Raw genomic sequence first — 13,358 nt, 5'->3', positions numbered from 1 at the left:
GTAACAGTGAGGCATGGAGGAGAACGAGGCTTGCAGAGGGAAATTTCAGCTTTACGGGGCTTACAGTGCTCCTTTGGTAATATAGAATTATTTTAGGTCTATGTAGTTTTGCTTATTATTTTTCTGTGATTTTTATTTTTGGTGTTTTTTTTTCACTATATGAGAAGCAGTGTATTTGCTCAATTTTAAATAATGTCTCCTCACTTATAGCTTAGATTTGTATGTATGTACATGGTTTGAGACACCAAATTGCTGTGTGACAGCGGATGCAATCATATTCTAGAAATTTCAGGTGGTTGCATGGAAGCTGTTAGCTGGAGACCTTGTGTCACATCTACACTGCAAATGGACTGAAAGGACAAATGAATTTTTGAATTTTTCCCCATTACTTTCTGTTAATTTTTATGCTCTGAACAACATCGGAGAGCGCTTTGCCCCCATCTACAAAGCCAAAGTTCTCTTGCTTGATACATGTGGGCTTTCCTCCCAACCTTCATATCCCTTGCAAACACAGCATTCCTCCTCAGTGCACTTGTTTGGAGTTAGATACATGCATTTGGTCCTTTGCAATGAACTGGACTGTATGTTCCTTCCTACTTTTTTTCTGTTGTTGTTGTCTTGCAATAAATTGCGTTCATGTTGCTCTTGTAAAGAACTTTGAGTAAACAATCATTAATTTTTCTTGATGCATCAAAATATACATATGAGGTACAAAAATAATGTTTTTAAGGTGATAATTTCAGTAGTTTTTGATGACCTTTAATGCATGTGGATATGAACTGCAGAAGAATAAGTAGTGAAGTTACTCCAAAAGCAGGGTCACGTATGGCAAATCTAAAGAAAAGAGTAATGAAAAGTTTTATTTTTGCATATCACAATATCATGGCATCAAAACCTCCCAGACTTAATTTGGTTACAGTGAATAAAGATTCTTGTGTGATGAACACTGTGCTAGAGAGAACAGTTTTGTGTATCTTTTCATTATTGTTGTTTATCACTGCATGTTTCTTGCATGTCCTTGAAGGCGTGTGCGTGCGTGCTTTGGGATTAAGGCTGTGCACTCCGAGTTAAATGGCCTGTCTAACTAACTTCTGTTGGAATCAGTGGTGTGGGAAGAGAACTGGGCTGTTTATTGCACATTTCTTCTTCCATTTTGATGCGATAAATCTGAACATAATCCTCTTAATTGCCCTCACTTTGAATAGCTGTACTCGTAGTATTTTCTCTCTAAAACCAGGGTAACTTCTTGGAACAGCTTTCATTAAGTAGGTTGAAACAATTAATGCACATCTAATGGCTAATTCTGTGTAATAACACTTAGCTTAATGAAATTAATTCCGTAGCAGTGCTTATGAGACACTCCCAGAGGCACAAGTGAGACTACTGCACTGCACCTCGGCACTGTATTTGTGCCCAGCATCTTCCCTGTATTGCGTAAGTGATAACTGCTAAGTCCAGATGAAAATGAAGTATGGATTAGTCACAGCTAATTAAAAAAAAACAAAAACAACAACACAAAGCCTGAAAGGAAACAAAACAAACACAACATTTGTGTTGAGGTAAGGAAGAATGCTGTTTTGTTGTATTATAGCCAATGCATTGCCTGGACAGCCCAGCTCTTTGTTACATACTTTAAGTAGTATGACATACAGCAGTCAGCTCTGTGGCTGGAAGAAGTCCCAATGGATAGCAGCAGCAGGAGGGTTTTCATAGGGAGTACACAGCAGAAGTAAGCAGAAGTAAGCAGAGCCTTTTCACATGTAGAGGAGTAGGCATTTGGCCATCTTTCACCTCACCTAGCACTTTAACTGCCCTTTCCAATGCTGCATTCTGAAAAAAAAGGTTCATTAAGCACTGAGTATTATGAAAAATTGTGATAGTTGAAATTCCCCTTGCATTCAAATTCCAACTCGCTTGCACATGGAAAGCAAAAAAAAAAAAAAAAAAAAAGCTGTTTCCAGGCAGTTTTTCTTTGTCTGCACATCTCGGAGGTTTCCCGATAAGGCTTTTGTGGAGAGAGATGGGGTTTTTACAGTAAATACAATGTGAAAATGTTCATCCATTTTAGAAGCAGCATTAAGGCCCTTTAAAGAAACATCTTTCGTGAGATCTGCAAGCAATTTTATCAGCGCAGTGATAGTGTAATGCATAATTCAACACTTAGAGAATGAGAGTGAAGTTAACATCCCATCTTATGGGACTGCTTTGGAAATGTGCACTAAAACTCTCAGATATGAACAGCTTTCATACAGCAAACTGTATCTGGTCTAGTCACTAAGTGCTGCTACTGTGCTTTAAGATGCCATGAAGAAATACAAGGAATCTAAATGCTCTACAGGTAGCTGTGGCATTCCTCCAGGAAAAACAAAACAAGGTAAATGTAGTTGTAAGCGACAAGACAGGATTTCTGTGTGCAGTGTTTCTGGAAAATTATATTTTCCTGAAAAATTGTGAAGAAAAGCACATAGGGTAAACTCAGTGCTGTATATGAAATTGACATAGATCGATGATCATAGTCTTTTCCAGCTATGAATGGCTGTACCTCATTATGCAACCAGGCAACAGGCCAGTAGCTTTCTCCAGGTTGCCAGAGGACCGATGGCATCTAGACAGAAGGACAAACACCAAATTCAGCACTTGCAAACTCCAAGTCGGAGCACGAGCTCTGCACAGGCCTGCTGGGTTGTGGCTGCCAGTAGCTGGCTGGTGGGCATCCACAGCAAGTACCACCTGTGGGTTAGGTTGGAGCTAAGCAGGGACATGAGGATGGGAGAAGGTCTGAAGCATATTTAGGAATGCCAAGCAGGCATTTAGTTCAAGGATAAGAATAAAACCGGGGGGTGGAGTGAAGTGAACATTATTTGAAGCTGGAGTATAAGACAGAATACAAATTAGTATGGTGGGTGACTTCATTAGTTTTTTTCCTCATTTATGCTGACTTCATAGATCTATAATTCAGCTTGCTCTTCATTTAATGCAAACACAGATCAACCTCTGAAGTCCCACTACTACCACCATATATGCTTCGTTGTATAAAAATCATAGATCCTGCTGTGTTTGTTTCGATGGGCTGATACCCAACTCTAGCACTCCCTGATTGACTGTTACTGTAGAATGTTGGTTTTGGTTTTTTTTTTCCTTAGAAAAACAAACAAGAACTAATAATCCCAACATGTTAAATGTCCAAATACTATCTCCTCCTGCCCCTCTGAAACCAGTGCGTTCAAGAACCATATGAAATCTCAGGGTCTTTACCGCCTTGCTATCATCATCCCATCCTGTTTTCAGCATACAGAACATGAGCTGTTTGCTTCACCATGAAATGCTTGCAGGGATCGATGGAGATTTCCTGGACGGAGGGAGTGCAGAATGCAGCCTGTAGTTTTCAGAGAAGCTGACCCAGAGTATTGCTATTGGTCGCCAGAACTTTGTGCAATATTGTCTGTAATTACTGCTAGCAGGAGGACTCCGAAGCTGAGCCTCTTTGGGAAAAGGATTTCATGTTTTTAATTCGTCTGCAATGTAAGCTTAAATACAGCATGGTTACCCGGGCTGCCTACAACAGACAACACTGAAAAGCTTAAAACTGCAAAATATAAATGCTCTTACAGAGAGCCCACAGTGCCATTTTGTTTCACAAAAAGTACAATTTTGGCACCTGTTGCAACCTTCAGCCATAGAAATTAATTTTTTTCCTAAATCTTCACTGTTAGATTCTTAAATTTGGTGCTCTTACTAATTTTAGATAGCTTTGCTTGGAAGCTCTTGTGTTCATTTTCAGCATAGAAGCTGTTACAACCAATTAACAATTGGGAAAAAATAAATAAATAAGTAGAGGTAATACAACAGAAATGAGCTGCCAGAATGGATAGCAGGCATGACCAGAATATGCCTACTATTTACCAAAGTAGTTTGAAGGCTAACAGGTACCTCTCTAACACTATAATTCATTACTGGTAATATAGAGATGTATGTCTGTGGTACATGTTGGATATGGATATGTTGGGTACTGGAATTAACTTGATAAATTTTAATATTAGTTGCATGCACTGTAGGTATGGGTAAAGTTTTGCTTTCATCTCAGGCTCAAATACTGACTTACAATGGCTTGTGCTCGTACTGTAAATATGCAGGAATTTTTTATGATGAGAACCTGGGGGATCCTTTTTCTTCGCTTGCTTTGCTTTTGCCATAGTTCTCTCTCTTATTAATAAGATAAAAACTTCCCAGTGTCTGAGAGCTGCAGAGAACTTTGACATTTTTTACAGCTAAAATATTACTTTTGTTATCCTTGTCTTAAATATGGCAAAATAAAGCCACGGCATCGGGCCATTAATAATAAGGATCTTCTTCCCTTCTGTTGTTTTTTTTCCCATACAGGAATGCATTGCTTTCCAACAGTCTTCAATTCAGTCAGTCTGTCTGTCTGTCTCTCTATTCTCTTTGTATTTGCAATTTCCTACCCGTGTGCGATGAGATACATCTCAAAATACAGCAGTTTTTTCCTTATGCTTTAATACAACCTGAGGTAAGGTACTCAAGATCAAGTACCTTGGGATGGATTATAACAAAATGTAGTGATGGGAGGATGAGCAACCACAGTTATGTCACCTGGTGGTGGACTGCAGACTGCACCTGCTAAGTATTACCAGGGACATAAAGCCATACCCCATGCCCTGATAATTTATAGTCTCTTCTCTTTAGCAATGTTTTACTTTGCCATATTTTATGTACATTGTTTGTCCACGCTGTTAAGATGTGAATGCACACAAATTAGAGGAGAAGACATGCCGGAAGGGGAAGAAGTGATTCATCTTTTCCAAGGGGGATCTTGCAAGGGGTTCTGGAGTTAGCATTTGTCCTAAGAGCTTTTGCTGAAGGGTTCTCTCAAGGGCACAGGCGTTGTTTTGTGGGAATGTTTCCATGCTGTGATTGCTCTTCCATTGGCTCTCTTTATGAGACCCTTGAAGGGCTTAGTGTTCGAGGTCACTGGAAAGAGGCCAAGCTTTGGCCAGCGATGCTGGAAAAAAAAAAAACCAAAACGCAGGGAATTAATATTAAACCAACGCCCTTAACCAACCTTGCTTTGTACTCTGTCCGTAAGTGCCATTACATGTGTGCCACCTCCTAGCAGTCAGAATGCCACACAAACAAACATCCCCTCACTAAGCGGGTCGGCAGCAGAGGACTGGCTGCGATGGGAAGAGCTGCGCTCAGCCTCTCCCACCCCAGCGCTTGTAGCTGCGCTGTGCAGAGCCCCAGCCGTTAGGGCCGGCACAGCCTCCTTCCTGCCCATAACCTGATGCCACCACTGCTGCTGTGAGGTGATTTAACCACTTCTCTGCCCGACAGCAAGCTTCTCTGGTAATTTTCTCAGCAGCAGAGATGCCTTTTTGGAAGCACAGGTTTGTAAAGAGACTGCAATGAAACATCTTGAAACTTTGCAAGTCTTGAGAGTGTCTAATCTGAACTGCCCCAATGGATGTCCTAAAGTAAATCTTGAAAGCTTTCTGCAGGCTTGGATGACAGCCACCCAAGTTTTGTAAAGCGTTGCTATAAGCTTAACTAAAAACAGTGGATGGCATTCATTATACAGGTTTACTGTCCTTTCTGTTGCTTGCTGTTTTGGCATGGGATAGGTCTTGTGCTGTCAGTGAGTTAGATGAAAACTGATCCTGGAGAAAGGAAAGGAAAGCAAAGCTGGTTTTCATTCCAATAGGATTAGCAATGATGAGTGTATGATCACGGCTTTGCCCGACTGTACCTCCAGTGGGGTTCCTGTAATTGTTGCAGCTTTGGACTGTGTTGGCTGCCGTGCAAGGAATCACTCGTGGCCTGACTGGTGTCTGCAAATAGCTGCAATCCTCCCTCCGGCACCTCAAGCCTTCAGACTGCTGTGCTGCGATGGAAAAGCTCCCTCCTTTTCTTGTCTGCTTGCAGCTGATCAAATGTGTTGGATTTGAGTTCATTCTGAGGCAGAACAGTCCTGTTACGTCTCTTGTGTTTGTGCATCTCTGCATTTGGTTTGGTATGAGCCATGAAATCCAAGCAGTCCCTTCCTGCCTTAGCCCCGAGATGAGAAGAGCAATGCACCGATGAGTGGGAAGGGCTTTATAAATCTTCCATGTAGGTATCGCTCTTCATGTTATCAGTATATTTGACTACTGGAGCCATGGGCCATGAGTTACTTGCAAGCTGTTTATCAACCTTGTGCTTTGTTTGCTTTTTGTAAAGTCTAACTTTAAAGTGCCAGGGGAATGTCTGCTGCACCCAACAGACAAATGCCTCTGGTTGTGATGAAAAGCATCTTGTGCTTGATTTGGTGTCTCTGCCTTCAGCCTTGCTGCGCATAGACTGTGGGATCCCCAGTGAGCCAAGATGTGTAGACTGAGTTCTTCTGAGAAGTGTGCCATAGCATGTGTTTCCTTTTAGAAGCTGAACTCTTCTAAAAGAGTAGCAACAAGGCTGCCCAATAGAAGTCAGGTTGGAGTGAGTTATGCTGTAGGATGCTCAGGCAGAAATCTCTAAGGGAAGCAGTAAGAAAGCTAGAAATAACCATTTGAGTGGTAAGCCTTGCCTCTCTGGATACTTCACAATACAGAAGTTAAAGCAGGGAACATCTTTTACATTAACTAGACTGAACTTCTGCTATCCCTGTTGAATATGAGTCTAGAAAAAGAGCATGGGTCTAATCTAAAACCCCTACAAAAGCTGAAGGAGCTTCATAGTTTACATCTGTTAGCTGAGCTTGCTGAATATCCGGGTCCTGCCATCGCAGTGTGCTTGGTTTGCTGTCTCTAGGAGGCATCACAGGTTTTGCTTCAGGAAAGCCCTTTGCACCAAGTTCTCGCAAAAGCGAGAAGTGAAAGCAGTGCTTTTCTGAGAATGACTGACTGTTTGGGTATGTGAGGAGTCCCCCTCCAGAGATGAGAAAGGCATTCCCCTCTGTTCTGTTTCCGACAACGCTCTGGAAAGATTCCGAGGGCATAAAGATTGCTCTGTTCAAGGTGGGCAAAAAGTTTAACTTCCCTTTTAGTCTGAAACGGGAGATCATTTGGTTTTTTGCACACGTTTGGTCTTCTTTCAGCAAATCAGCTGGAAAGTGTTTGGCGTTTGGTCAAATTATCCTCATTTCCATTTTCTAAATCTATTTCTTCTCAAATTAATCAAGAGGAAAATTGCAGTGCTTGAAGTTGGTGATAGTGCCTCCCTGGAAGGGATCCTAGCAGAAATATGATGGGTTTGCCACATTCCTAAAGCATCTTATCCTGACCTTATGTTTCCAAAATGCATAAGGATGCATATAATGCATTACGTACTTTTGGCATAAAGAAGTGGGAATCAATGACCTGATTTTTTATTTTTTTTTTCCCAAATGTAATTATTCTTGCTGCTTAGCATCCAGTCTTACAACACAAATCCTGATAATATTCATGTTTTGCTCCTTAGTTTTAAGGCCAAGGAAAACAGCAAACTGTAATGTTGAACATGGCCAAAGCACAGCTTGTATCTGTGCTGTGTTTCATAAACAGCTGATAATGTGCTGATGGAAAAAGTCTTCTCCAGCACTGTGCCCATGTTTAGACATCTTGCTTGAATATCCTCCTACATTTTAATGGACTGCTGAAATTTGGACTGGTAAAACACTGGAAAGCTGTGGTGCACGGGGCACCGTGAGGCTAGTTTTGTGTTGAACCAGCACTGGACTAAGTATTATCCTCTGAATCTCCAGAAGAATTTGTGGAAGCTACTTTCAGTTGGTTGGGTTAATACATGATGCGTGGTGTTAGGCAAATATCTGAATCTCTGTGTCTCCGTTTACCCCTTGTACACGAGGTTTGATAATCCTGAGAGTAACACAGTGGTTATTGTTGAATGTTATTTTATAAATCGTAGAAAATGGGAGGAGAAGAAGGAAGGCAATCCAAGATCTTAGTCTTACTTTACTTTCAGAGATTTGTTTCTAAGCATAATTTTTGAAAAACTGAATGCAAATCCTTACTTAAAACAAAACTGATGCCTGGAAATGTGTTTTTCCTTCGGCTGTCTCTAGTTGGCATCACAAGTGAGCTTCTTGGTGGGAGCAGTGATTTGATCTTCTACTTCACAAAATACAATTGGATTACCGAGTTTCCAGGCATGGATTTGCAGCCATGCTTTATACAGACAGCATCCTTGAGCAGTGCTGCAGACTGTCACCATTAACTCTATTTCTGTAGAGGAGACTCCCTTGCACTGCCCAAATGGCATCTGCAAATGTGATGAAATCTCCATTGTGACTGGATGGACTGGAGAAAAAGCCCATTGCACAGAGCAGCCCTGCTCTCAGCGCAGGAGTAACTGAGTGCCTTGAAGTAGTGCATTAAGTGGTTCAACTGCTATCCATCACATGCAGTTAATAGGAATTGCCATACTTTGTTCACCTTAGGATGGAGATGAATCATACCAATTCTTTTCAATTTATCTCCGTAGAAGGGTTTCACAGGCTCTTGATCATTCTCATCTTCCTCTTTTGAACTCCCTCCAATTGTCTGTACAAAGCATGCCTCAGATTCATTTCTAAGTGATTTTTTTAATAGCTGTATGCACCTTTCCTTTGGCAGTGGTCTTGGAGCTGCGTATTAGATCCATATTTACTTTGGCTTCTTGACCTGAATTGTTTTTATTTTTCAGCGGCATCTTCGAGCTTGCTGCACGTTTTCTGATACAGGAGCAATTTAATTAGCTCTAGCTGCTGAAAACCATCAGCATTGCTGTGCTCTGCTTGATGTGGTTGGGGTACGAATATGTCACGAATGTGGACTATGAAATTAACACCAGCATCTTCTGAGGAGCAGTTTTATTGAGCTCTCACTTAGGGCATTTGCAGATTTTCTTCCTCAGCAAAGTTTTAAATGTTCTTTTTTTTTTTTTTCTTTTTAACTCTCAAAGGGATCCTCCCAACAAGAGGCAGCTCAGTAGGAACAGGACCTGGGCAGCCTGCTCCAAGTGACCCCATTGGGTTGGACGTCCATTGCTGCCTTCCAGGCTCATTTGTTCTATGATCCTCGTTCAGATTTCCATCTCCTTTGCAAACAGGCAGACTTGCCTCTGTACTGGCTTCGCTTCATAAAGTGCTGTGCTGCACTGCCACATGTATGTTGTCAAGCACATGTTGATGCACATGGCCTTATTTGTTGATGTATGTGGTCTTTCTGTGCAGATGCTGTAGCAGTTCTTGGACTGACAGATCCCCGACTCTGCTACTTACTTGATGGATTCCTCTTCATTTATGCAGTCATCATCACGGCCCTTTTTGTGAAAGCTAAGGTCAGTCTATCTAAACACTGATGCATTTGGCTTTTGTGGTGCTAGCATGGTGGGCCGAGCTGGAAAATGGGGGTGGAAGCAGGAAGCACGTCTCTTAGAATAAGAGCTTAATATTTTCTCTCTCTTCTCTTTTTTTTTTTTTTTCCTCTCCTTTTCTGGTACCAACCTGAGTATCTTGGGCAAATGCTGTCTGAGGGTTCAGGAGTGAAGGGAAAGTGTATGAACTACATGAGAGTACTTTGATGCCACAGTTATGCATGCAGTCAGAGATTCTGGATAGAATAGCTGGGAAATAGTTGGTGATGTGGTTTCTTCTGCAGCTTTGTCGTTGGAAAGAGAAGAGAGGGTGTGCAGAAAATTCAGGACAATGCCAAGTTCATGAAGAAAGTAGCAAAATGTCTCAGAAGGCAGACATGCCCTTGCTTATAGTCCTCAGCATGCTCACTGTGCTTCTGGTCTGTTCCGCTGTTTGCTGGTGAGGTGCGTGGTGCTGAGCTGTAACAAGGAAGCTGCTGCAGGGAGGAAGGAAGCAGGAAAGCCATATGTAATGCCAGGCTTTCAGCCAAAAGCAGCAGAGCTGAAACACATTGGGCCAGTGGAGCATCTTCTGGGCAGCTCTTTGTCTTGACCCAAACCTAGAACTTATATATTTCCTAAGGAGTAGCATCTCTCACTGTGCTTCCTGCTCGGTGGAGGTTTTTTTGTGGTGGCTTTTGCCAAAGGTACAGCCTTGTTATGGCCTTTTGTTTATGGACAGTGTTGCTGATGTTGGGCTCTGTTAATAGAAGATGCTTGGTAAATTGCTGGCCCTGTCAAAGGGAAAGCATGGAGTGGGTAAATTGTAATTACTATAATTTTTATTTTTATTTTTTAAAGGAAAATCAGATTTATCCTAGGTCTAAATGCAAACTCAACTAGAAGGTTGTTTTTTTAAGAAAGGTTTAATGTATGATAATGATTCAGTAAGATTAAGGCAATACAGAGTGCAGCATAACACTCTCCAAAAAGAGTAGAGCACGAAGGAGCTGCTCTCACTGACTTAATGCTGCCCTTTCTGCCTGCAACAATTAACTGCTTATCAGTCCTGTGTGGAGCAGGATTTGTATTGCTGCAGCTCCATCAGTGCCACAGACTGCCTGTGTTTGGGCTGCCCAGCTTCTGACAAGAGGAGAGAAGGAACGAAAGGACAGAAGCCTCTGTTCCCCTGCTCACGGTATGGCTTCTCTTCCAGCTTAGCCAGTCCTCTGAACCACAGCTGCTGCTGGGCCAGGATGATGTGTATAATGTAAGTATCTGCTGTGTTATGTGTGCTTCTTCTAAGTCGTTCTACCTCTCTGGGCACTCAGTGAGTTGCCTATGGATCAACAGAATGTGGGATGAAGCAGCTGATGAAAGCACTGCACCCAGGTGTGCAGCATAGCAGTTAGAAGGAGAGTTATATGGAGGAAAACCAAAGCTGAGTGGGGCTGTTGAGTGAGGCCATACTGGAGGCCCACCCAACCCTGTGGCCTGGCCACAGACAGCGTCAGAGGCTCTCCCTGTCATGAGAGGATGGACACAAGCACCTGCCCGGCCTCCTAGATGAACTGCTTGTTCATGGTAGCATTGAATTCTGGCTATACATCTGATTGCCTTGATTTCTGTTTTTATTTTTATTTTTCTCTCACGCTCTTGACCGTAGCCACATCCTGTGACAAGTTCCACCATTTAACTGTGTAATTTATGAAAGCTAATGTTCTGTTTTCAGTTTAAATTACCACCTGTCGCCTTTCCAATAGCACTGAATACTGATACTCAGTACAGTATGACTGTGCTCTTCTCATCTGAAATCTCTCCTTTGCCCTCTTCCAAGGTAACCTTTTCCAGATGGGAGATGTGTGACTTCTGCATCCACTTGATGCAGATGTAGGTGAGCTGCTCTGCAAAATCAATCAAACAAAAACAACAACAAACAAGGTCTTGTACATACAACCACCAGTGGCAGAGAGGACATGGAATTCAGTCTCCCTTTCTCTCCTGATCTTTTTCAGCCCAGTTCTGCTTGGAAAGTTTCTTGATGTAAACAGTTTGCAGCTTTCTGCTGCACGGACCACTCTTTCTGGCTTCCATAGCTTTGTTGTACACAATTTTGTTGAAAGAAAAGTAAAAATTAAGAGGTAAAAAAACTTTTTGCAATACTCAAGGAGCTGGACTCCAAGCTGGGTAATTTATTTTCTCGTGCTAAGCCACGCTCTATTTCTTTTCTCATGATTGTGACATTCACCACTGCTTCTTCCTTTCTCGTTTCAGAAACTGTCCCGTGGGCACAGAGATGAATACGATGTGCTGGGCACCAGGCGAGGCGCAGACCTTGAGAAGGGCGGGAGACACGAGGTAGCTTCCTCCCACATCCCCCCTCTCTACTCTCTGAATCCAGTTCCTTCCTCCTCGCATCTGACCACAGTTCAGACACACGTGTGCCCAGCACCAGTTTGCGAGTCACGGGGTCCTCCTTGGGAGGGAATGGCACAACCCATGCGGCGGCTGTGGCGCTGGCAGCCTCACGGGGACAAAAGTAAACCTCCCCCTCTCCTTTGATGTGTGCCCCCACGGCTTTGCTGAGAACTCACAGCCACACCGCTGGAAGTGACACCCGGCCCGGGCGGATGCGGGGCAGGCGAGGTGGAAATGAGTGTTTCGTTTGCACTCTGCATGTGATGCTGCCAGGCAAGCACCGACAGTGTCAAGCAGCAGCCAGAGCAACTGCTTCTGCTGCAGAGCCCAGCAGCTTCAGAAGAAGAGGGAGGGGAAACCTTCTGTGGGGCGTGCCTGCAGGTAGCAGCTGGGGGGGGGGGTCGAGCAGAGGACGGGAGAACAGAGTTAAGAATTTTTTCCAGTTATTAAAATCATATGACTAGTCTAGCAAACAAGTTGTTTTAACAGAGCCTTTCGGGCAGAGGTGAGGTGGGCCCAACTGGCTGTGTCCATGGAGCTGTAGCTGGGCCTTAGAGCAAACCACAGGCACGTACGGGTGGTGGACAGCAGCAGTGCAACACTTGGGCAACTTTTTCCTTTTTCTTACAGCAGAGAAGGAAGAACCCCCACGACACCGTTTACACGGTGAGTAGAGAACTAAGGGTTGGGGATGGCTGCTTAGGGACCTCTTGATAGACTGATCTCTGGTGAAATGTGATGTGGCCAGCGCTCTGAAGGACAGAGCCACGAACACTTGTGTTCACATCTCACCCTGGCTCTATCCAGGTGCTCAGTGCTTGCTGAGAAGTGAGCTTTGGTTCCCATGGCTGATTCACAGTCTCTGATCAGTGCTGGTTGTGAGCCTGTGGAATAGAGGGAGGGAGAGCCGCTCTCTCTTATCTCTCACCCTACTGTGTTAAAGACTGTCTTGTCCCTGGACTACAGCAGTGTGTTGGGTTTTGTCTCCTGAGCAAACTCTGCTTGAAGGTTTTCTTTAGAGAGTTTTGGAGCAGTGCAGTATGTGGCGCCAGCATAGCTAAATGATTTGGTCATCCTTCTTCATTTCAATTGTTGGAGACGGTGTGGTGCTGCTGAGCAGAGCTGATGGTGCCTCACTTATGCTTCCTGCACATCAGCCAAGCCCACCACTGTCCCTCCTCCGGATGGGGTCATAGTTCTGCACTGAGGCTGGGTCATTCGTGGCAGCCCCAGGCGTGTAGGAGTGGAGCGTGGGCACATGGGGACTGGGTTAGCTTTTCTCTGACACTGACACCTTCCCCCTCTTTCTTGCAGTCCCTGCAGAAGGACAAGATGGGCGAGGCATACAGTGAGATTGGGAAGAAGGGAGAGGTGAGTCCCTCCTACAGGGAGCGGGGGTAGGTGTTGCTCACTGCTGCTCCCTTGCAGAGCAGCAACCCTGTGTGAGAGAGCCTGCAGCTGAGGGCAGTTACCTATTTCCTGTAGTAACCGGTGAGATAGGTACAGCAGAAAGAGATGAAGCTACAGTTACAGCAGCCACAAAGCCTATTGGGGATTGGACAACGAGGTTTGTGCCACTGGCATTAGAAACATGGCCCATATACAGCTGTTGTATT

At 43.7% G+C, this 13,358-nt stretch overlaps 1 protein-coding gene across 2 annotated transcripts in view; it reads left to right on the top strand.

Annotated features, from left to right (window-relative positions):
* The window catches only part of CD247 (CD247 molecule), a gene marked incomplete at both ends in the record, with an annotated part of 45,663 nt that overhangs the window by 30,387 nt on the left and 1,918 nt on the right, over positions 1 to 13,358 (top strand). For both annotated transcript variants that reach the window (XM_079535853.1, XM_079535852.1), the window contains 5 exons: positions 9,203 to 9,309; positions 10,541 to 10,594; positions 11,599 to 11,682; positions 12,373 to 12,408; positions 13,057 to 13,113. In XM_079535853.1, the coding sequence (XP_079391979.1) occupies positions 9,203 to 9,309; positions 10,541 to 10,594; positions 11,599 to 11,682; positions 12,373 to 12,408; positions 13,057 to 13,113 (338 nt within the window). The remainder of the gene's footprint in view (positions 1 to 9,202; positions 9,310 to 10,540; positions 10,595 to 11,598; positions 11,683 to 12,372; positions 12,409 to 13,056; positions 13,114 to 13,358) is intronic.

This window comes from Tetrao urogallus, assembly GCF_951394365.1.
Source record: "Tetrao urogallus genome assembly, chromosome: 1".
NCBI classification, from domain to species: Eukaryota; Metazoa; Chordata; class Aves; order Galliformes; family Phasianidae; genus Tetrao; species Tetrao urogallus.
This window is presented reverse-complemented; position numbering and strand designations above follow the sequence as displayed.